At 40.8% G+C, this 24,822-nt stretch overlaps 1 protein-coding gene across 1 annotated transcript in view; it reads right to left on the reverse strand.

The window, feature by feature from the left end:
* rsrc1 (arginine/serine-rich coiled-coil 1) overlaps nucleotides 1-24,822 on the reverse strand; it is a 118,458-nt gene that overhangs the window by 48,798 nt on the left and 44,838 nt on the right. Inside the window, exons 5-6 of the mRNA XM_008287001.1 lie at nucleotides 24,699-24,735; nucleotides 11,795-11,846 (exon numbers count right to left, since the gene is read on the reverse strand). Coding sequence (XP_008285223.1) covers nucleotides 11,795-11,846; nucleotides 24,699-24,735 — 89 coding nt within the window. The remainder of the gene's footprint in view (nucleotides 1-11,794; nucleotides 11,847-24,698; nucleotides 24,736-24,822) is intronic.

Genomic DNA, 24,822 nt, shown 5'->3' on the forward strand with positions numbered 1-24,822 from the left:
CACACACACACACATCCTACAGAAGCTGATAAAGATGAAAAAAAACTAACAGCAAAGTCAGATATTTTTCTTGATCATGTAAAGCTCCAAGAACCTAACCAGCATGTTTGCAGCCTGTTGATGCAGTCTAGCAGGCAGGCAACAGAACTGCACGGGGTGTCCGTGTTTTTCTTCATACCACTGACTGTGAGCCATAACAACACCCAACGCTGCCTTAAAAAGAGCTGTAAAATTAAACATGTGTAATTGCATAATGATACAATCATTTCCGCAATCAGAAGCATGAACAAGTAAGAGTTAAAAAAAGCTGAGAACTTTAGCATAGACAGAGAAAACCTGCTACAACCAAAAGGGTCTGAGGAGAACATTTTGATGTTAACTTCTCATTTTCTGGTTATTAGAAGTTTATTTATAAGTGACTGAAAACTAATTCTAACAGCCGTTATAAAACAAACCTGCACAAAAGCGAACAGATGTGGTAGCTGAATACAGCATCAAGACAGAAACAAGATGACAACAAGAAAGAAAAAGTATGTTGGAAATCAGCTCTGACCAGAAAACACTTTCAGTCCTGTAAATGGGTGTAACACACCCGCGAACCAACTGAGTCACCATTAACACAACCAAAACACTCGGACAACTCTGGACTTCCTCGGGGAGATATTTATGAAACTGAGGAGCAGGTCTGTGCTGCACAAAAGTCAACTTATCGCATGTGGGCTACACAGTTGGCTAGATATATGTATTTAACATTATTGATCAATGTTAATAACGATCACTCTGGACTGCTATTGCATTTAACCTCAAAGACAAAAAAAAAATTAAATCAAATTTTGATCTCAAAATTGCAAATTAAGCAGACAGCTGCGGAGGTTGCATCTCTAGACAATTTCAAAACTATTGCATTCAATGATTTGTAAACCGCATCAATTTGGAAACACAACTTTTGATTTTTAAACTTTAATTTCTTTGCAGATCAAACAATGCAATATGTTTTTTTATTGAGCTTTAGAATAGAATAGAATAGAATAGAATAGAATAGAATAGAATAGAATAGAATAGAATAGAAAAATACTTTATTTATCCCAGTCTGGGGAATTACTGAAGAGCTGCTGATAGGCAGATTGTGTTATGTTTCCAGTGTTTTCAGTCCGTGTGCTAAACTAAGCTAACTGATGTACTGTCTTTAGAGTTATATAACAAGAACGTGGCATCAATTCTCTCCTCCTCTTGTGAATTTACATGAGGAACATCCATATATCACTCACACACAAACATTGATGTATCAGCGGTTGTGGAGCTACCATACATAGCAATGACTTGCTCAGTTTGGAGTTTAGTGTTTTGTTTGAGGACATTTTCATGTGTTTTAGAAGAAATTAAACCATCAATCTTTCAATTTCCCTCACTACTACATGGAGATGTGTCATCCTATACCTGCAGCTATTAAATCAAGCCTTCCTCTGTTATTTACAAGAAACATTGCATGCAATCGCAGGTGTCATGACCACATTATTCATACCATTTGCCTGGATTTACATCTGTCGTTCCCTGTGACTCAGTCACGCAGCAATGGAGCACAACGGCTGACGACTACACGCTGGCATCAGGAGACACATTATGTGTGGTCTCGGACATGATGGTGATTAAGAATGATTGTGAATGGTGATTAAAAATATTCAAATTTGGACAGCATCAATCCAAATTTAAATATTGTATTTGGAGTCTGACATGAACCAAGTTCTGGAGCTGCCAATGTCCTTAAACATATAATCAATTAATTGAATCACATAAAGAGCCATCAGAAGAATCCAGAGATGACTCCCGTAAAAATGTATTAATCAATTTTATATATCTGTTTATTTGTAGTCAGCTTGTCCCAGCATGCACTGGGCAGAAGGCAGGGAAAAAAATCATCGACAAGCATCCTGTCTATCACAGCACACTATCAAACCTATGAGCATTTGGAATTTTAAATTCACCTCACCTGCATGGGGCCCATTCCTGGCTGTGTTATAAAACCAGGACACAACGAGGCGCAGACAGCCTCGATCTGGTGCCAACTGGCTATTTTTAGCTCATCCAAACTGTACAAATAAGCTTTATGAAGTTTCAGCGCAGATGATGTCCACAACAATTTGACTTCTAAAACTAACTGGCTATAGTCACGATGATTCAAGTGTGACCCACAAAAAAGAGCAAAAGTTAAACCATCACTATTAATTTACATTTGCAATTAATTTTCTATCTAAAGATCTGCTTTCTGTTTGACAATAACGAGCTTCTGTTGAGTTCAGTGTTTAACCTCCAGTTGTGGTACATGTGCAGAGCCATGTTGATAAAGGAGCACTGCATGTCTGTGCAGAAATACACTGAGTCCAACAATCATGATTAACAACCATGACTACAGTAATAGGCAAAGTGCGATTACATTTCTGGCATAACTGTATAGCCCTGGCCTTAACATGAAGAATAGTGTGTCAGAGGGTGGAAATTATTCCAAATCATGCAGGCAGGAATGCACAGGTCAACACTTTGCCACAATCTATTTATGTCTAATCCTGGGCCAATGGGACAGCTATATCTATTAAGCCCTGGTAGAAAAATGTACAAACACAAGCAGAGGGGATGCTCCGATTCTAAAACAAGTGAGGATTCCACAGAACAACTTGCTCAAAGATTCACATCCTCCTTTGCAAAGATACCACACCAATAAAAACTTTTCCAGCAATACCTTTCACATGGTCAGAATTCAAAAATACTGTTGTTACACACTGTATTTACTCTTCCCTTCTCATCTCTGTCTGAAGCTCTGCATTCTTTGCATTCAGCCTCCCTCTCCACCCGCTTCCAAAAAGCCCTGAGTGCCTGCCAGCGGTCCAAGGTAATTAAATTACTTAGCAAAGTTTACTTAACAGTAAATGGTTAGCAAAATTTAAGGTGATTGCAAATTTGCTTTCATTCCACTTCAATGGCTGGCCTGTTTAAGGCTCGTCTGCAAATAATTAGCACATACATTTGCATCAAAATCGTTTAAACCATATGTTGCAAAATTATGGAAAGCAGCAAATTAAAAATATTCTTTTACTGTTATGGAAATGTCTACATGTTGAGAGGAGAGAGAGAGAGAGAGAGAGACGGAGAGACGGAGGGAGGAGGGAAAGATATCACCATGTGTCTCCAAACACCAACAACAAGGAGGAGAGAAAAAGGAAGGAGGAGGAAGGAGGGCGCAAAAATGATTCCGTTTGGATTTGAACATACTCATAACGGTCTTTTTCAAGAGCTCACCAGATGCTGTTTGAAATCTGCCCACAGAAGAAAAACAAAGCTTTCTCAATCTCTCACTCTCCTTCTCTTGCTCCGACACATACACTGAATCAGAGAGTTTCCACTAAGTGGCTCTGTCTAGTGGAGTATATATTGTTCCCTAAGGCGAGGCGAGGAAAGTTGTACATTAATTTGACAAGCACTTTTGACAAGCCAGACCTTCAAAATCAGAAAAATGACAGCTATTTCTGAAACAAGGATAACTGAAAAAAATGGATATAGCAACAAAATAAAACCAGAAACAACACACATTTATGCATCAATTATATTAGATCTTAATCACATACATTAGAGATGTAACTAACAATTCTTTTCACAACTACTCCAGTAATTGCTCGGTCAATGGAAATAGACCTGAATGACCTTAAATGATTATGTAATTATTAAGACAAGTGACAATTTTCTGTTAACCTGCTTATTAAATAATCAATATTTCCAGCTCTTACTGATTTCCTTACTTTAATTCAGACTGCAATTAACCGTTATTGGTATAATGTATAAGTCTGAAGATTACTTTCTTAAATAAATAAAATGTCAAAAAGTGGTAAAAAAAAAAAAAAAAAGAAGAAAAAGTCAAACACATTCTATTTAATATCATAGAAGAAAAAGAAAATGATTCAAAAGATGCTGCACCCAACAATATCTGTTTAAAGTCAGATTTGCACAATCAAGATAGTTTTCGTCTAATTTTGTGTTGATTAACTAATTAATTGCTGCCGAAGCGCTAATTCTCTTGTCATGTATATTTGATTGATGCTCTATTGTTACACACACAATTAGTGCAGTGTATGCTTCTGTTTTCTACAAAAGCCTGCCAATACAGGAGAACACAAACAAGGTGAAACCATAAGAACATAAACACACAGAGAACATAATGAAGAGTGCTCAAGGTGACAAATAAACGGAGAAAAAACACAACACGACAAAACAGAAAAAGGAAGAAGAAAAACAAACCCAATCCACAGCTCTACTTCGCGGCCACTCTAGACTGATTCCCTAACAGCTCTCTGATAAAAAGTGAGAGTCATAATTCAAGGTGATGAGGATTTATTCCAGAGAAGCAATGAAGGAGGTGCCAAACGTCCCTAAAGTCCTTAAGTTTGTGCCTCAAAGCAGACGTGATGCTTTCAAGGCAGAGGTTTGTACTGAAGAGTGTTCCAGTGTTTTCCAGTGTTGTAGCAGAATTTCATAGCAGCTCTAATTTTAAAGTTAAATTTGTAGAAAAGCTCCTGAAACATGTATCGCAGGTAAAGCACTGAAGGGCGGAGGGAGAGGATATCACCAACTTACTACATTAAAGAGAAAACCCGGGCGAAGCAGGACCTGTGTTTATTATACCCATAAAACAAACCAAAAATCAATTGTACATAAACCTGTGATCCATGCAGTCCTATAAGGTCACTCACTGCCATTGACAGACACCTTTGAACTGAAAGGCTTATTGAAAAAAAAAGAAGAAAAAAATATATCTACTTGTAGGCAGAGAGGACCACAGAGATCCATTTCAAACAAATCTTTTCTTTAAACTCACATGCACCTTTAAAGCAGACTTCTTTTGAGAGGGTCAGAGCAACAGCTCGAGGCGAAGGGTTCTTACTATGAGGTATGGCTCTCTAACTGAGCTCGACAAACCCTTCCATCCATCCATCCACCCCTCTCATGTGGAGGTCAGTCGGTCTGCCAACAGTGTCAATCGGCTGTAAGTGAGCGTCAGGGGCTGTTTGTTAAAATCTTATTCAGGTATTTGGATCTTGTGTAAGCGGAGCCCCCACACTCTCTCCCTCCCTCTCTCTGTGAGACATAATTACGAGTGTTGACTGGAACAGTGAGGTAATGGCACATAAATCCAACTGATCAATGGTTACAGAGACTAAATTACAGGACACCCCTGTGCCATTATCCTCCCCAAAGGACAACAGGAGACACATTCCTGCACAGATGCAAAGGGGGTTTCTGCTGCAGTTGTGTAATTGTTTCGTTTATTTGAATGTGATGGAAGCTATGTTGTTATATTTTTAGCTCTGTGTTTGAATGTCTCACACAAAAAGGAAACCAAAATGCGCATGAAACTGCAATCCTGCTGACCTGGAGGCATCTCTCCTGATCAGTTAGGCTGAAAACTTGCTTTTAAAAAGTGTCGCAGGGTAAACATTAAACTATGTGAGTCATTATTAGTCATTTATGCTCAGCCATTTTTTTCTACTCTGATCTTTAAATCAGAAAATCTAAATTCAAATGCAGTAATGTTGCACCATCAATCCGTACATCAAAAAAGAAGAACCCCTTTGCCTTATGATAAAATTGCCACATTCTTTGAAAATCTATCATGCCTTGCTGTTTACCACGTTTGAGCTCTAAAATCCCCCGCTCTCATTACAGTCCACAGTGGTCACAGTAAAGTGGCGTTCTGCTGCTGTTACAATAACACATTTACCAAGAGAGCCAGAACACATAGTTAGTAGTTATTACTGGGTAATTCCCTGGTGTTTTTACAGAGACAATCCCCTTTGAAACGAAGGTCATCACTAACTGGTGTTTGCGACAGTCGCCTTGGTTGTGTCATGCAAAAATGTGGGTGCCACAAGCAGAGTGACAGCGATTTGATTAGGATGGATAATGCGCGATAACTGTAAATCACTTCCTGACAAATCCTGTGCCACATTCCAGTGATCTTTTATAAATATTTGGTGGTGACAATAAAAGTAGAGAGGGCAAAATCGAAGAAATATTAAGAATAGCAGCGAGTTTATGAAGAAAATCATACGCACTCTGAGAAATAACGACTTGGGTCACGTAAAGAACGAGGTCTTGTCTCGGTCTCCCCATCCCCGTCACCTCTTATCCTCGCAGAACAAAGGGCGGCAGCCTCCTAAATGTGGCGCATTAGCCCTTTAGTTCCAGAGGGGGTAAGGTGACACCCTCCATGTATGTGGTCTGTTCAGCACACATCTGTCAGGGCCTAAGGGGGTGGGCTGTGGTGGTGGGAGGGATAGCGGGAACTAGAAGCACAAGGAAGACGGAGGAGAAAAAAAGCAGAAAGCTCGAGAGAAAGGATGTGTGTGTGTGTGTGTGTGTGTGTGTGTCTTGAGGACCCCTGCTGCGACAGAAAAGCCTAATACCCTGTATTTACTGTGGAAGAATTAGTCCTATTGCATGATGCTGCTAAGCTCGGCGGATCACGCAACGCTTTGCTTCTTTATGTCTGTCACTCAAGAAAAGAGCAGATATAAACAGACAGAAAAACAAACACACACACAAACAGGAGAGATACACTCCAACAGGTTCACACAAAAAAATATGCACAATCACTGGAGAAAAGGCAGAGAAATGTCTGTCAGGCTTTAAAAAGTGAGCCGAGTGCCAAGGTGTGCAAGTCCTCTATGACAATACATAGAGTGACATACAGCTGCAACAACTGTCTTTAAAACGCCAGAAAAAACATCAGCAAATAACAGATTTGTAGGAACATTTACTGATACTGATGCTGAATTTCAAGATTAGTTGTTTATAACTTTTAAAAAAATGTTGTTGCTCGTCTTACACCAGTACTGATTTTCCTTTAAACGGTAATAATGCATTGTTTGTAACACAAACCGATACCGAGGTATTCGGACTTTTACGACAGAATTATTATAGGAGCATATTAACAGAACAATTTTCCTTTTAGTTAAATGAGAGTCACCAGTGTTGGGATATGTTTTACAGCTATATGAAGTGAAACAATAATATCCAAAAAGAGTTACTTTTTTTAAATCACAGCTTTAGGAAGTAAGGAACTGACACCTACATTTGCTTAAGAAGCTGACAGAAGCACAAATGCAATATCTACTTAACCAGAAAACAAACCACAAAAGCTGTGTTTTTCATCTCTCATTCAAATAATCAAATAGGAGAGTGAATAACACACATGCATCACATTTATCCACTTACAATAAGACAGAAATTTAAACCAATATGCCGTTGATTTGAAGGTCGGTGACACAAGAACTTCTTTTAAGTTTGATTTAAACTTCAGTCGTCATAGCTGCAATTCCTAGCTAATGGTATAAATCAAAGCACCACCAAGTTGTTAACACCATTCCATTATATCATTGTCAAAATCAGAAATTAGAAGACTTTTCTTTCTATCAACTCTTGCTCGGTATCAAACCAACAGAAGAAGTTAATTTAGACCAGTGAGGCCCTTCCAAGTTCAAGCCTCTGATGAGATCTTAAGGATTGTTTGTTTTGCTGCTGTCAAAGGTTCCAATAGGGAGAAGAAGGAGGTTTTGATGACCCCTGGCCCTCAGGTCCTAAGTGGGTGTTCTGCAAACACTCCCTATTGACATGTGGATAAGGAGAGGCCCGCTGCCGTGCACAGTACTTTGCTCATTTGAGTGGAAATGGACACTGCTATGAAAAGAGCCAAGAACCAAGCAAGTGGCTGAGAAGATAAGGTTATACGTAACAATGTTGTGGTTGCCGTGTGTGTGTGTGTGTGTGTGTGTGTGTGTGTGTGTGTGTGTGTGTGTGTGTGCATGGAAATATATAGGAATGAAAGAACATGCTTTCTATGAAGTGTTTTGGATGTGAAAACAGGAAGACTGCTACAGTATCTGTGTATGTGTGATGTATATGAGTATCCAGTGTGTGCCAAAGATGTGTAGGTGAAGCCAAGCACTAAAAAAAAATGCACTTTAAGACCACTTAATAAAGAGAAACTATGCTATTGACAAACAATGACTAAAGTTGTGTATGGTGGCACATAGGCTGTACACTATCTAACTTAATTCAGCTGAATCTCTGTCATGGCAATTTGTGAAGCAGGTTTCCCTGTAATCTGGTAAACACAGGCTGTGATAAGACACTCTGACAAGAGACAAGCCAAAAAAAACAGTAAGACAAAAAAAAAGTGTGAGGTATAAATACTGTATGCTGTACATAAGATATGGAAAACTGCTCTCTTTTAACTGTTTGTTTGTCTTTTGAACACATATAACTCTTAAAGGAATGATATTTCTACTAATACACGCATCGTAAAAACCTGCTTGTTTTAACTCTCTGAAGCCCAAGCAGTTACTGGGTGTTTTTTGCTCCTGTCACATTTTTTACTGAATTTGGGTTAATTTCTCACTGCGATGTAAAGTACCACACCTCTATTAAAACAGCAGAACAATAGCTAGAAGTAGAAAGAACTTGATGTCTTTCACACAGCATCAGGAAGTTATATTGCCATTATTCACAAAAAAAGTTGGATTTCTCTGATGTTTTTTTTTCTTTTTTTAATGGAATCAACATGTACAATATTTTTCCAGGTGTCCATAGCTGTATCAATACTGGAAGAAGAATAGTAACTCTGGATACTGAGGATGTTTTACTACTCACATTTTTATTTGTTTTCATACTCATCTGCTCTGTGCAAACACAGCCTGCAGTTAAGCCGAAATGTTCTTGAATTTTTGTCATGACGCTTGCTCACAGCTGAGTTAAAGCTTCTGTTATTTTATGTTTTTTACATTATTTGATTAATCCAAGCTGTATTGAGCATATTTTTAAATGAGATGTACAGAATATAGCGATTTTGATGAAAAATCACCATTTTAAGCTTAGATTTGGTTCATTTTTCATACAGAATTTGCACTCCATAGATGAGTAGTTCAAGGACTGTCAGAAAGTCGAAAATCCAATGATTCCTTTTGTTTTTAAAGTTTCTGGCTCTGACTACAGATAGCATGCCTGTCAAACTTTCTTGCTGGTTTTGTGGTTCAAAGGGTTAATTAATAAAAACCCACGTACATAACAATTATTAAAATAATAAAAAATGAAAATGATTTTATTATTGATGAAATTAATAAATTAGTTTGTCTTGGAGATATGGGTGTGCTGTGTGTGTGTGTGTGTGTGTGTGTGTGTTCTTGATATGTAGGCCAAGTAGGAAGTGACCCATAAACATATCCATCCAGCTCTTTCATTGGGGGCCAGTGTTGCCCTCCTCATCCCTCCCCATCTCACTGCATGCACACACACACACACACACAGACACACAGACACACACACACAGAGACACACACACGCACACACACAGACACACAGACACACATACACACTCAAAGCCCCCAGTGAGCGCTAAGCAGGCCAGCGGGCCAGCCGAGGGGGCTCATTACAGGTCCACAGAGCCCCCCAACACAAAGGCCTGAGCCGCTTTAGCCATGGGATGATCTGCTCTCTACTGACTAGAGAGAGTCCATAGACGGACAAAAGGAGGGAGGCGAGGGAGGGGATGGGAGAGAAAGAGGTGGAAGAGAGCAGAGAAGAGGAGAGGAGAGGAGAGCCGCGGGCTTTAAGGATGTCAGGAGACCCCGAGAGAGAAAGCCTGGCGGGCGCTCAGAGAGGAACGGAGGGAAGGAGGAGGAGGAAGCTTAAGCTCCACGGCTACGTCAGGACATTAACATTCACACAACCTCCCAACATCTGCTGCTTCCTTCTCGCCCTCCATCCCTATCTCCCTCTGCCCGCTAACAGCACTGGAACAAAGACTGTAAGACAGAGAGTGAGCGACAGATAGATGGAGAGGGACAAGAGAAATAAAAAATAGTGAGAGCAAGAAGAGATGTGAGCCAGATGAATTTAGATGATTTGGCAGCAAGAGGCTTAGCAGCTGCAGGTTCAGAGGACTTAAGAAAAAAAATGATATCGCCAATATTTGTAATTACACAAACATGATTTAAATTACCAAGGGCACATAATGATTACTCTCAATACTGATAGAAAGCACCTGAAAACAGCAGTGAGATGAAAAGATAAATCAGTCCGAATATAAACTTCTTTATCAAGTTCAAATCTGTTGTCCGTTTGTATTTTACTGTAGGTCTTTATGAGTGACGGGATCACGAGCACCCTAAGGCTTGATACGGGCCGACCTGGGCTCTACGGTGAAGACAGTCTTTCACTGAGCCATAAACCTGCTTTTTTGGAAGCCTCCAGGAGAGAGAGGAAAGCCAGAGCCACGTCCAGCGCATTAAACCCTCTGCTTTAGTCTTGCGTCTGGCCCTGGGCCTGCGTCTGCACCAGTTGGGCCCGATACACTCAAAGCCACATGCTCAATTTTATGATGCTTCACCACCATTAGCGCAACATTAGCCTTGAGGTGTCCGGGCAAGAAGTGTGGGGTGTCTGACATGCATAAGAATACATATTAGAGCAAGGAAAAACTTTCATTTCTCTAAACTTGACTGTAAAACAGAAGCTAAACTGTCCCCAGTCCGAAAAAACACTCCAAACTCCACATGCAAACCATCAATCTGAAGTATGATGAAGCATTTAAAATATGCCGCACAAAGTTCAAATCAGTGAAATCACATCAAGGGATGGCAGTGTTGTTCTGTGGCCTACACTAAGGCAGAACAAGTCTTAAGTGAGGTAAGTATGTGGCTGGTGGGTGCTTTATAGATGATGTATAGATGTCTGGTTCTTTCATATATTTCCTGTGGTGAAATTAGAGCCCTGTTCTGAAGTGCAGTGTGCATGTGCATGTGTGTGTGCGTGCATGACTGTAAACACGGAGACATCTTTCTCCACAGTCAATCTCTGCCTGTCACATCTGGCTCGCAACTCTACCCCTCGAATACACACTGGAATATATACACCGTGTGCATGGTGACATCTATGACTTATGTACTGGGAGGAGTGTTTGAAATTAAGCTGCAGTGAATATGGGCCCAGAAGCACTCAAAGCGGAGAGTGTGAGTGTGCATTTGTCTGTGTGTGTAGTAGATAGTTGTAAATGTGTGCAGGGAGGGGTGCTGTGAGTAGGAACACAACCATGAAACCCGTCCACGTCCACAGCGGAGCGAACATACTGAGACTGTGGCTCATTCCCAAAACTTCAGGGTTACAGCAGTGGAACATGGTTCAAAAATGAGGTTTTCCTATTTTAAATTTCATTCCCCAATATATATTGAAATTCACACATTTTCTCTCAAGCGGCTTTACAATTTAGATTTTGTCGTCAAAACAGGAACTACGCTGAAAAGGCTTCACACTATTACATTTGAATTTTAGTTTTTTTACACACACTTGTGTGTTGTGTGGGTTGTCCCGTTTCATCAACAGTCAGTGGTGACCTCAATAAATGACCAATAATCACCATAAAACATTGAGATGCTGCAGTGTGTTTCGAAATATATCGCACATGTAAATACGGTGCAATACTGCATAGCCCCCTTTGATACCACAGAGGTAGATTTATGAATGAAATCAGATATGGATTAAAAGCTTGACAGAAAATACCCATTTAAATCTAGAAAATATGTGATTGAGCACAGTGAGGTGGACTACAAACTGAGGCTCCACTACACAGTATTTTCTCAACCTGCCTCCAAATTCACTAAATGAGTGAGCGTCCGCAATTGGCACATGTCGGACCGTGGCAACAGTTCAGAACCACGCTGTGACAAAAGGAGAAACATTATTATCATCCACTTACCTGCAGCCTGCAGGACCATATGCATTCGGACTTTAGCCTGCTCTGCTGGAGTCTGCAAAAGAGGGATGAAAAAAGGGACAAAAAAAATGAAACTGAAAATTAGGCAACAGTAGCAAAGTGATATTTTAATGGGAGTTTGTTATTTTTCTTGGTCAGAAGTCTGGGGCCGTTACAGAATAGCTGGTAGGCAGAGTGTGTTGCTTGAGGGCACGTTAAACAGGGCAGACACTTGTTGACACAAAGGCTCTCCAAATTGTTCTTTAAAAGGATCATTTACCCGTTTACTTTGCTCTTTCCCACCCTGCTGCCTGGGATATCACACAAAGCACACTTCGTGACAGGACACACAGCCGCCACGCTTACACAACTTCATCTATGAGATCCGGCTCTAAAACAGCTGTGTCCCTTAGGCTAAAATATATTTTACCCATGATAATCTTTAACTGCAACCGTTAGAGTGAATGTTCCCGTAAACTGTCCTCATAGAGCACCAAGGGACAACTTCACCAAGCTACTCGTCTCGTCGTCTGTAAAAACCCTGCCAGTGAAAAAAAACAGAAAGCAGCATCTCTGACACACCAGGGAGAATCAATGAGGAAGAGATGAAGAGAAATTTAGAGACAAAGAAAGGGAGAGAAGTGAGAGGGGAAGAGAGAAAACAAAAGCTGCTGTAACAAGTCTTTGGAGAGTTGGATAAGAGGGCACAGAGAGCACATTTTACAAAGATCACAGCCAAAGACTCAACATATTCCCCTTCCCATGGTGTGTGTGTGTGTGTGTGTGTGTGCATGTGTGTGTGTGCCTCAGAAACATTTAGCGGGCATGAACGGGGGAGGGTCTTGTGCTTTGACAGCTGTATTGGGAGGCATAGCCTTTTTTTTTTCCCTGACATGCCCTCAAAAGGGCCTTGCTGTAATTCCAATATCGTTGCTATTAGATTTGAGGGTCTTAATTGTCAAGGAAGAATGATGGCTACGACAGGGCATGAAGCTATAAAAGGCGAGCGTGCTTGCAGATTGCTCTCGGAGGTTTTTTGGCGCCGCCGTGGCAAAGCGGCCCTCGTTACCATGCAGCAGCGGAGACTGTGTGTAGGATTAGAGAGAAATTAAATGCTAATGGGGATGGGATCTGAATCCGCTGCCTGGGAGCATCATTTAGACGACAGGGCCGGGGCGTCGCTGACAGGCAACGCTTCCTCCCTCCGCCTCCCCACCGCCGCCGCCTCCTCCTCCACAGACAACTCCGGCTCTTCCTCCTACCATTCCATCTCCTGACTCCCCAACCCCACGCGCAGCAAAAAATCTGATTTATCAAACTGTAAACTTGTCACTTTGTAAAAACGTCACTTTTCGGTGGCAGTCGGGGGAAATATAATGACCCCCTTTAATGTGGCGATGTCAGGATGCTGTATCCTAGATGGAACGCACATCAAGGCACTGCACAGACACAGACTGAGGCAGACTTAATGCAACATGTATGTGTGTGTGTGTGCATGTGTGTGTGTGTGCGCATCCCCGGTAGCAGGTGACACAGTGGATCACACTCACACCGACTGGTACTGCTCGACAGACAAAATTACCAATCACTTTTACACCAGAGAAGAGCAAGAACACTTGAGGCCTTCATCCACGCACACATTCTTCATTCACATTCATGAAGAACTGATTAGGCAATAATTCAGTCTATTTGTTTTTCCTTCTTCTTTTGGTATCTTTGCATTCACAGGGACAGCATAAAGAGGGATTACATGCCACTAAATAAAAGTGCCGGGACAGGATTTGAACACCGTTTTAATGGTGCCGGGCTTACAATGACATGGAAATCAGTATTGGTACAAGCAGTCACTTAAAGCAATAACACATCAGTGCTTAACTATCCTGATCATTGTGTGCTGTGCAATCATCTTAGTTACAGTTTATTACAACGCCCACTCAGTAATTACATTAGCATTTGTTTACATTGGCCTTGAGGCATGTGTTAGTCCATGCATCCTAAATGCACGCACACGCACCACCACGCTCCTGCCAGCTCCTTAAGGGGTAATAAAACACTGAATCACACCGCTGCTGCTACTGTACGCTGTCTGTCAGGGTTGAAACTCCCAAGTAACTTTCTTTTTCTTATGAAATTAACCAGTGAAATCTAAGCAACTATTTCTTAATAACAACAACAACAACAACAGAAATTGGATTGTGGCCAGAGGGGCGCAACATGCTTGGTAGCTTTAGCAGAGAGCATGAAAGCTATTTCTGCCCAGTGTGATCCTGTGTTTGAATTGCCCTTTAAATAAATGCAAAAGGGAGAAAGAGAGAGAGAAAAAAAAGCTGAAAAACTGTATGCCTCCTAACTACAGTACTAAATGGAAGCTGACAGGATAACAGGCTAATTATTATCAAATTATCATCACAAGTAATGTAAAAGGTACTCAGAAGTCATCGCACAATAGGCAAACATAATGACACATAGCACACACACACACACAAGTACACACACGGTATTGCATGTTTTTGTATCCCGACAAACTCTCTATTTTTCACTCTAATTCACACATGCACGACCGCTCCCTCTGTGTGTAATTCATTAGTAAACAATAAAAAGGCATTAATTGTGCTCCCCAGAGGCAGATCTGTGTTCCCCCCACTGGGAGAGAGGCACCCGCTGCATCTGAAGTGGATTCGCCCCTCAATTAGAACCGTGCCTTTTCCGACGTACACAAACAAACATGAGACACCAGGAGAAGGATTGTGTGATTGTGTGTGTGTTTGTAGGGTGGCAGTGTGACTTGGAAATGAGCAGTGCTTTCCTTGCAGAGGCTTTTAGATTATCACACTGTGAGAAAAGGGGGGAATAACAGACAGAATGGGACAAAAAGATAAGAAAGGGAAGGAAAAAGTTGCTTTTGTTTTTTTTTGTTTTTTTTCAAAGATTCAGAACGAATGCAGACAAAAAGAAGGGGAGTGTGAAGACGAGGAAAGGCAAGAAAGACCTTAAAAGATGATGAAGAATACAGACACAGAGGGGACCAAAGACAGACAGGATCAGACACAGCTGTCAAATAAGAAGGTTTTAGAAAGAAATATAGAGACTTTTACTATTTAATGGGGTTATGTTACAGAGCCATTCATATGGTAAATGGGCTTCACTTATATGCTGCAGCGCTGTTAACCTGAGAACGGAACTAAGTGCTTTACAATACCTCTGATTCACTCACACACACACAACGATAGTGGTTGAGCTGCTCTCTAAGGAGCTGGACTGCTCAGTGGGAACAACTTAAGGTTCTGTGTCTTGCTATAGGACACTGCAGGCAACAAGACCCACCACAAACCCTACATTAAGTGACCTTTGCTAACAGACTCACAGCCGTCTTAAAAACACAAGTATGTTCAAAAAGAACTACTTCACATGACGTGTCAGCAAACCTTCTAGATGACATTGAAACACAGGATGAAAGAGAAACATGAAGCAATGAACATGTGAACCCTTGGCTATATTCAGGTTTATGTCACTACCTTTACTTTTAAGCTCTTATCGTGCTCATCATAACGCCTACTCATACATGTTGGTTCTTGTTTTCTTCACAGCAGTCTAGGCTGTCTACATATTTCATCATTGAATACAGTAATATTTTCAGATTGTTTGGTTTAATCTTCATATCTTGTAAAGAGATTTTATGTTATGAAATTGCAATGTTTTTGCATGTCCTAACCGTAAAATGCTGACCATAGAGATATCTTTTTATGTGTAGAGGACATTGTCTGAAAACTGGCAATATCAGAACCACGATGGTCGGATACTCTCAAGTGTCTCAGATCAGTGCTGCCTGTTTGTGTACATGTAACCTCTGTACATCTTTTAAATCATGACTGCAGTGAAAGGCAATGAAAACTAAATCAATTATTTAGCTTATTTTCCAAACAAAGTGAGAAACAACGTAGGCCCCATGTTGGAGACAATGCCAACATTTGCTGTCATTTCAAAACCAAATTACTCAACAACGCTTTGTTACACAAAGGAATGACTAGTATCAAGTAATAGGTAAGCTAAATTTGGTACATTATGAAATAACAGGGACTTTGTGGTTTATTCAACAAGCATGAACATGGGTAAAGAAACCAGCAGAGGCATTACTTTGCTGAGATTTGACGTGTCTTCGGTATCATTTCAATATGTACAAATATGTAACAAGCATCATTACAAAGCTCTGGTTCTGCTCCTTCTTTTTATATGTGTTCTTTGTCTATACAATGACGGCTTCATGAGCAAATCAAACAAGAGTAATGGATGTGGAATTGTATATGCATCCTGACCATGACTAAATTTGATTTAAATTACAAATTATTTTTCTCTCCAAGGCTTTGTTGCACAGACAAGCAACTGGCATCATTGAAAAGGCCAGGTTGTTAAGTTTCATTTGATACACTACACCTCACTGCAACAAACGCTTTGAGAGCAACTCAACCCTGAGGAAGGGATGAGAATTTCACTCAGTTTTTAAGCGTTAAATATCTAAGTATCACACACTTACTGACCATTGTTCTTGGAAGCAATTCAGCGGGTTGGCACTTGGTTTTAGAAATGAAAAATGAGAGAAATTGCATTGTAAAAAAAATCAAAGACAGCCTGATAAGAAAGGTCAAATCCCGTCAACTTTCTCCACACACCTGAGCAATTGCTAAAACCATCCTACGAGCACTTTGGTTGGAACATCTCAACATGTTATGTGTTGCCCCCAGTTGGTAAATCTGGCAATGATGACTTCTTTAGTTGTATGCATCATAAATGTGAGATAACTGCCTCTTGAAAAGAGCAGGAGCCTTCTCTTAATGTATCAAACAACAAAGGCATTACATTTTTCCTCCTTTCTAACCCTTTCTAATGGTGTAAAGAACACCCTTTTAAAAAACATCCTCCTTTTCAAGCAGCTGTCATAAAAGAATCTATTATTATATGGCTATTTTTTCCAAGAGTGACACCCACACCCGCTTGATTCAGACTGACTCTTGGCCTAAATGAGCCAGGAAGTCCAGTATGCCCACAGTAGGCCTCCAGCTTGTTCGCTTACCTCACCGCAGTGACGACAGATGAACTGAGGCGCGCTTAGCTGAGCTAAGTGCCCAGTGTCTGTCCCATTACTCAAAAATAAACACGTCCCATTAGAAAAATAAATTACCCTCACTCCGCTAGGTAAAAACAATGCTACCCTGTGTCTAATGAGGTACTGCACGCAGGAAATTTCATCTATTTGTACTCATGCTCTGGTCCAAGAGACTATTACTATTATTACCGGGCCTGAGGCCGACCAGACAAAGCAAAGTGTGGCGGGTCAGATGATGACTAAACGCCTGTGAGAGCAGGCACAGAGAAGCAGAACAAAGGTCAGATAGGCCATCGTTGGTCAGATTGTGGTTTGATGGTTGGACAGCTGTCTCACTAAGTGATTTGCGCTTGTTTATCAGACCACACAACAAGAAGAGTTCATCTATGATTGTGCAAAAAGAGAGGAGAAAACTGACGAGAATGAAGAGCAAGGTTGAACGGTGCCATATTCAGAAAGATGAGCAACACACATACAACCAGCTACTTTTAGTCATCCTCTCCTGACATAATGTGTCCACCCATTTGTTTTTACATAATCACTCCGTCAATCTACGATAACCATATTTAGTTCATGTCAGTCCACTGGCTCATATGACAAATTAACAAAAGCTGAGAAAGTGAGGAAGGGAACAAGGGGAGAGGGCGAAGAGCAAAGAACTGCTAGTCTTCCTGATGATTAGTTGAGCTCTTGAATCAGCAGACACAATAAGCCATCATCTCCCAGGCAGTTTCAAGGAACAGCGAGGAGTGTAGCTCAACTCATTTTTACTACTCAAAACAACGCAAGGGGAATATGCCACTAAGTACAAAAAAAATTGAGGAAAAATCCAAAGATTCTTTTGAAAATCATTCTCTTTCATCAACTTTTTAAAATTTTTTCTAAACTACTGCTGATTTAACAATATAGGAGCAAAAACAATGTCGTTCACTCTGCACATTTGGTGCTAAAACTGTTCACTGGTTTCTTACTGTGAGTTAATTACTGATTATTAGTTTTTCAAGTTACCAGATGTTTTCACTTTCGTAGTGCTGAGACAGGGCAAAAACAGACTGAGTGCTACCTTGTCTATGTCCTCTTAGCTTTAATCTATGTGTCCATGTCCTCTCAAGTACACTTAGGAAAAAAGTCAGCGTTCCCACACAATAAAGCAAGTGTATAATTGTCCAGAGTAAGAAACCAAGAAAACAAAAGAAGACTGTTTTTTTTTTTGTTTTTTTTTTGTGGCTCTGCATATCCTACTGAAAGATTTAGGATTATAAATGAATACACTGGTGAAATGTGGGTTTGAATAAACTCACCTCACCTTTCAAACATCTTTTAAGGAACCATCTTGAAGGAAAAAAATGGGACATCAATGCCATCATCGGTCCATCTACTGTAACATTTATCTTAATTGCGCCACTGTAACCATTATTTTCTGTCAATAAACTGTTTCAATATACACACCGCCCACCTCAACCAACTCTCTTTATGCTGGAGTTGATATGCTCAATATTCATCTCATTATATTTTTAAAGTCTTCATCTGTTTCCATTTTCTTTCATTTGTTGAATTCCGCTCGGGCTTCCTCTGCATCTCCTCTTCTTCCTCTCCCCCCTCTCTCCCGCACACACCCACCCCACCCACCTAAACAAACACACAGATATATCCCATACCCAAAAGAGGACAGGGGAAAACAGAGCCCCTAGAAAATGCAATATTTCTGTTTTTAATATCGAGGTCTATAAGATCAGGGCAGAGATGGGTTCCATGGCAATATGTTTATTTATATATTTTATAAGGAGGAAAAAAGTCTGCCTATCAGTGTATGTATTTGGGGGGCCTGAGCCACTGTATCCGAGCTCATCTTATATGAAAAATAATGTTGTGTATGGCTATACTTTTATATATAATGGCAATATGGGATCAGGGCTCTTTTACAATGTGCCATACTTCAGGCTAGGGCTAACAGCATTTTATGACCCGCCAGCAGTTCATCTTCATGTCTCAGGCAGGCAGGAGCACTGCATAATAATGTCGTTTCCTGCCCCCAAATGCTATTTCACAGGCCGGGGCTCATTTCTCAAACTTCACCACTTTTACAATTTCCTAAACTTTTATTCCCGTCATTATTACCAACAAGATTTCATTACGTATTTAGAATGTAAACAAGTCTGAGTAATGACACTCCCCCGTCTCCCTGGAATCATTCCCGCTGATGGCTCTGCTGCTATCTCAGGCGCGCGTCACACAAGCGCAAAACGCACACACACTGAAACATGCGTACGAATACACAAAAACTCCACACACTGTGGCCTCCCCACATACAACCGTAGGAAAACTATGCATGCGGACGCTCGCATAAACTGCCCCAGACAAGATACAACTCAAAGGCAGTAATTTACTACCCCATGTGTGTATGTGTGTGTGTGTGTGTGTGTGTGTGAATGAGTGCGCATGCATGTATGTGCTCCTGATAAAGGGGGAGGTGGTGGGGGTACGGGGGGGGGAGAAGGAGAGAGTTTTATACTCAACTCACATAAATCATGTAGAAGAAAAATGAGCAAATGTGCAGGCTAACTCATCTTCTCCCCATCCGGAGAAAATGAAATTCACTGGAATACCTATCAAAACTGCAATCATCCAGAGATAATATCTTCTTTGGTCTATCTGCACTTTCCGATTTAATTTCCTCCATGCCCTTGACATCCAGCGATACCATTAAGATGAAGCACATACAGTAAGGGAGTAGTTCTCACGTTTTGATATATGAGATCTCCGCGCTTAATGTAATATCATCATTTGAAAATTAATGCAATCTTTCTTTTGTTTGGGGGTGTTTTTTTTTTTTTTTGGGAAACACTCGAGGAGTGAGCCGCGGTGAGACAGGCGACAAGATGGAGCAGCGAGACATTGATGGGGACACGTGAAAAGGAGACAGAGAAAAACAAGTGATATGTGAGAAAGAAAGGAGGCATAGATGGGGGAATATTTTGTACTTTGTGGAGCCCCCCTCCACCTTCCCATCTCTACCCCCCACTCCTCTTTTCCGTGCTAGAATGACATGCAATTATGTCTGGGCCTGCCCCAAGTCAGAGGTCACTCAAATTACTCCATCATTTAGCCGCTGCGTTGAGATGAGAGAGAGAGAGAACGAGACCCCCACCCCTCCCCTGCCTCCACATCCTCCCAACCCCCGCCGCCACATCAAATATCATGAAATCATTAGTGTAATAAGCATGGAAATCTGTTTGCAGATTATCAACCAATCCCCCCCTCCACCCCTCTCTCCCTGTTTCCCCCCTCCTTTATCTGTCCAGAATCTCTCTATCGGAGCTGTTTTCACCTCTTTATCCTATACAATCATATTACAGAGGAAGAAAGACAGTCAGAGACAAAGAAATACAAAGAGAGATACAGGGAGCAATAAAGAGAGAGCGTTTGATGAGACAATTAAAGTTTGACAACACAGACAAAGACAGATTAAAGAAAAGAATCAATTACATATCAGTCCAAGCTCTAAACTCTCCTCAAAGTCTTCTTTTCTTTTTAAACCGAGGTTACTCTCCTGCCATAATAAATGACGCCAGGTTTGTCACTCGGTTGGTGTGTGAGCTTGTCGTCCTGGCTACAGCTGCTGGTCCCTATCTGTCAGTAGGTAACCAGGCCACTCGCCTCAGTAAACTCTTCAACTCACCAAGGGACGCTCGGACATCAACCATCTCTGAAGTGAGAAATGTGGACAACAGTCTGGTGATGCATCATAAATACTAGATTGATAAAACAAACTTGTTTTCTTGTGATGCAGAGCATCTTTCAATGCATAAATAGTTAAAGTGGTACAATATTTTAAAACTAAAACGTTGTAAGGCAGCTCCCAAAGAAGCTGAAATCCTAACTTAGAAGACCCAATGTCCCCAAATGCTGTATAATGTTCTTTTTTTGTTTGTCATCTTGTGATTTTTAACATTATAGTTGGACAAGTGTAAAACTATATGCATACATCTTATATCTTGAAAAAATGATGAGGAATTGGCAGGATTGTAGGGACATTTTGTGGTCTGTTTGTTACTTGAAGAGCAATCTTTATACTTGGCTGTACTGATGGAGAAGCTGTGTGATTTACATGTGTGAAAATCAAATTACTGATGTTTAACATTGATAATAAAGAGGAAGGTTTAAAGGTAATACAGTCAGTAATCATGTGAATTATGATTCACAGTTGCCAGAGGGTCAACTACCGAACATAGAAATTAGATGATGCATTTTTCTGACGGCAGATTTAACAAAGAATCAGATGCAGTAATTTAATTGATTGTGTGAACTGCATTTTCTTTTAATGATTACAGCACAAGTGGTAAGATGTGTGCCAAAATTACAAGACACAATCGCTGGAACTACTGACCAAACAATAAAAAATAACATTTACAAAAATTTCAAGGATCTTTCCAGTGTTTTGAGAAAAGGCCTACGCTGTGATATCAAGAGATTGAATGCACAATCCGCAACACAGATTTGTCGGTTCGCTTTTCCGCGAATCGTGACCTCAACTTAACCTGCAACCCTGGACTGACCCATAAACCAGCCTCCACCATCACGTTTCTCTTCAGCCTCCCCTCCCAGGACGGATGACGTATCTCCCCTCTCCCTGTTCTTCTACTCCCCCTCTCTTCTTCCATCCTTCCTCAGGCAGTGTGTGTGGTAGAACGATGGGTACAGCTGCTGATTGAGCCAGTAATCCTGATGAGGCTGATTCCTCATGTATTGATTGAGCTGCTGGCTTTCTTCTGCTTCGCTCTAAAAAGCCGTGCATCTGGACTGATTAGCTGCTGTAGGCCACCTCTTTCCCTATCGTTTCACTTCTCCCAGAGCAAGGAATCATCCAACTCAGACTTCGGTGCATGTGTGTTCATGTGGATGTGTGTGTGTGCTTGGACGTGTACTGTATATGAGTGTGTGTGTGTGTGTGTGTGCGTGTGTGTGTACAAAAGCAGAAACTAACGCAGAGCACTGGGAGCAATTAACTTCAGTGTTTCTCTCTGCATTGCTACTGATCGCGTTCAGTCAATCTGCTGAAATACGAAAACAAACCAAACATGAACAATAAAACAAACCTCAGACCACATAGATCTTAATTGCCCACCTAATTACTTCACCAGTCATTCACTCATACACTTAACTAAACAGGAGGAAGTAACATTAGTATTCATCATGAAAAATCAAGCACCGGAACATTGCGAACAGAAGCTTGATCGTCACATCAGTGGGAAATTTGGGAAATATTGTTTTGTTCTGAGTAAATTGTGGAACAGTTACAGACAATCATTGCAAATTATGTACAGTAATATTAAGAAGTAATCCTTTGTCAAAATAAAAAGTGACTCCTTGAAAAGAGACCAGGTTCAAGGTAGATGTTTGAAATGGCAATATGCTTTCAGCTAGTGACGCCATAGTAAACGTAAAAATGGTTGATATACTAATCTTAAGAGCAGTAGATCAACGGAAAGTCATAAATGCCTGTTTAGAAATCTACAGGGATATATGTGTGAGGCATTGAGGGAAACAACATTTCCAACAGCCCTGCAACTCTACCTCAGAGGGAGATGAGCTCCATTATTTACAGTTCTCTGTCCCGAATCGTAATCAGAGTCTTACACTCCCCAGGCAGCTGACTGCTGGGGTGCAATCTTCCCATAAGCATAAACACACCCATAAATTCAAACACTCAATATTCAGGTATTCAAATTCCCAGAGACACATATACCAAAAAAATAAAAAATAAAATGCCGGCAAATATACCAATGTGTATTTGCATGTGTGTCTTTCTCTCTGTGTAAATGTGTAATGTTTAACTTCTGAGCTCTCCTGATGAGTATAACGACAGAGCAGTAACTAAGAACCATGTTATAATAAGTCCCTGTGGATACATTCAAGGCAAAAACCCACACAAAATAAAATCTATGCAAACCGGCTGCACTAACATCAGCCAAAAAAAATGAACACAAGCATAGCAATATGTGCCATAAGAACTGATGTGCATGCGTGAAAACAAATCCTACTGTTCTGTACAAGCTATAAGCATTAGCGTATAAATTGTGATTCAAACACCTGTGATTTAAGGTGATTTTGACCAAATATGTTTTTAAGAAGCCTGAAAACATGAAAATTCAGAGCACTCATTTACTTGTGTATACAACACATGAAGTAAAGTATATGCAGGAATATTTGTCTCCACTATATACTGACTGAGTATCATTATGTCTAATTTTAATTAGTTTGCATTCCTACGCATGCCTTTAAGAGGAAGACTCACATCAAAATGAGACACGCGCTCTTATAATGTTTGCCAAGATATAACTGCCCATACACGTATTGATTAATGCTGTTTATGCATCTAATCTCCTCTTGAATAATTCACACGGCTTTTTATGGACTGCTGCATCAATCACACCTGTAGACACCCACCTATAGACATCTCTAAACCTAAACGAGACCGGTTCTATATCGTGTGCTATATTTAATGTCTCATGTTTTATTAAAACTCCCAGTGAGACATCTATACAAATTCCTATAGGATATGAAAAAAGTAACGTTCGTGGCACGTACATTAGTTTTTGCAGACAATTCAGCTCCTCTCAGTGATGACGTCAAGGAAAAGAGTGTGCAAGATTGCAATTTACCACTCACTGTAAACTATTAAACGTCAGTGAGCTAGTGAAGTGGTATGAAGACAATCGAAAAACAAAAGTGCAAACAAGTGCCTCTCTGAGTAACTCCAGTAAGTGCTCAAAGAAGAACACAATGCCTTAAATGAGGAATTAATAATTGTGTTATTCTGTAACATGTATTGCTAGTACGAATGAGTTATGTGTAAAACTACTCCACTGTAAGTCCATTCCGACTCAAATCCAACTTGGGAAACTGTCAACAACAGCATCAAGAACAATCCTGCAGCCGAGCTCGACAATGTAAAAATCTGATTTCAACTTCACGAGATCTGCCGCTCGCTCAAGTGAAGAGTTACTGAGAACTGTTTGAATTTCGGGGTCAGTCATTTGTGTGGCATATTCAGGGTCATTTGCGTAACGCGTGGTGGGGCGGGGGTCATTTGCGTAGGGTGCTGGGAGCTGCAGTTTAGTATGCAGGGAGGCAAGGGAGGGAGGGCATGTGACATCCACAGAGAGCCGGGACCCTCACTGACCCCTGTCTATAATTCATCCCCTGGAATATGGGGCACATCAAACCTTGGTTTCTTCCCACCCAAAAAGAGGAGAGAGAACCTTTTCACTTTGTTGCACGGCACTCTGACCCCGTATTAAAGCAAGTAGCAAGAGAAACCCTGAAACGTCGGTCATTAAATTTTCAGGGCTGTCCCAGGAGAGCGTTTCCAGCAGGTTCTCGATTCATGGATGGGAGAAGACTGAGGAAAGGCCCCATGCTGACAGCGGGAGCAAGAGGGAAAAGGAGTGTGTCGGTTGAAAAAAAGGAAGCATTTCCTTTCATGCAAGCATGTGCAAACAGGTATGCACGCAAGCCAAACCTTACAAATGTCCACAACTACTGGGTAAAATGAGGGAGAACAGTGGACTACCTGTGTGTGTGTTTGGGCAGGATTGGGGATAAATGAAATGCTAATATAAAAGCTGGACCAGGCTCTGGGGGAGACAGCATACTCCCGCTATCCCTGTTTTCTGTGTCTCTCTCTTCCTGCCTGTTAGCTGCAGGTATTCAGCTCCAATTGCGGAGGTTTCATTAAGAATGCAGATATCAAAGTGCGTAAGTGTGTGTGCGTGAGTGTCTGTATGTGTGTCGAATAGAACTTACCAGATGTTCTAATCTGGCTTTGATGTTCCCGGCGTCCCTGCAACACAACAACACATTTCCCCCACTGTAAATAAAGTGCAGACACAAAAACTCATTTAATAAAAGCTTTTTTTTTTTTTTTTTT

Source organism: Stegastes partitus, unplaced genomic scaffold, assembly GCF_000690725.1.
Source record: "Stegastes partitus isolate 25-593 unplaced genomic scaffold, Stegastes_partitus-1.0.2 Scaffold482, whole genome shotgun sequence".
NCBI classification, from domain to species: domain Eukaryota; kingdom Metazoa; phylum Chordata; class Actinopteri; family Pomacentridae; genus Stegastes; species Stegastes partitus.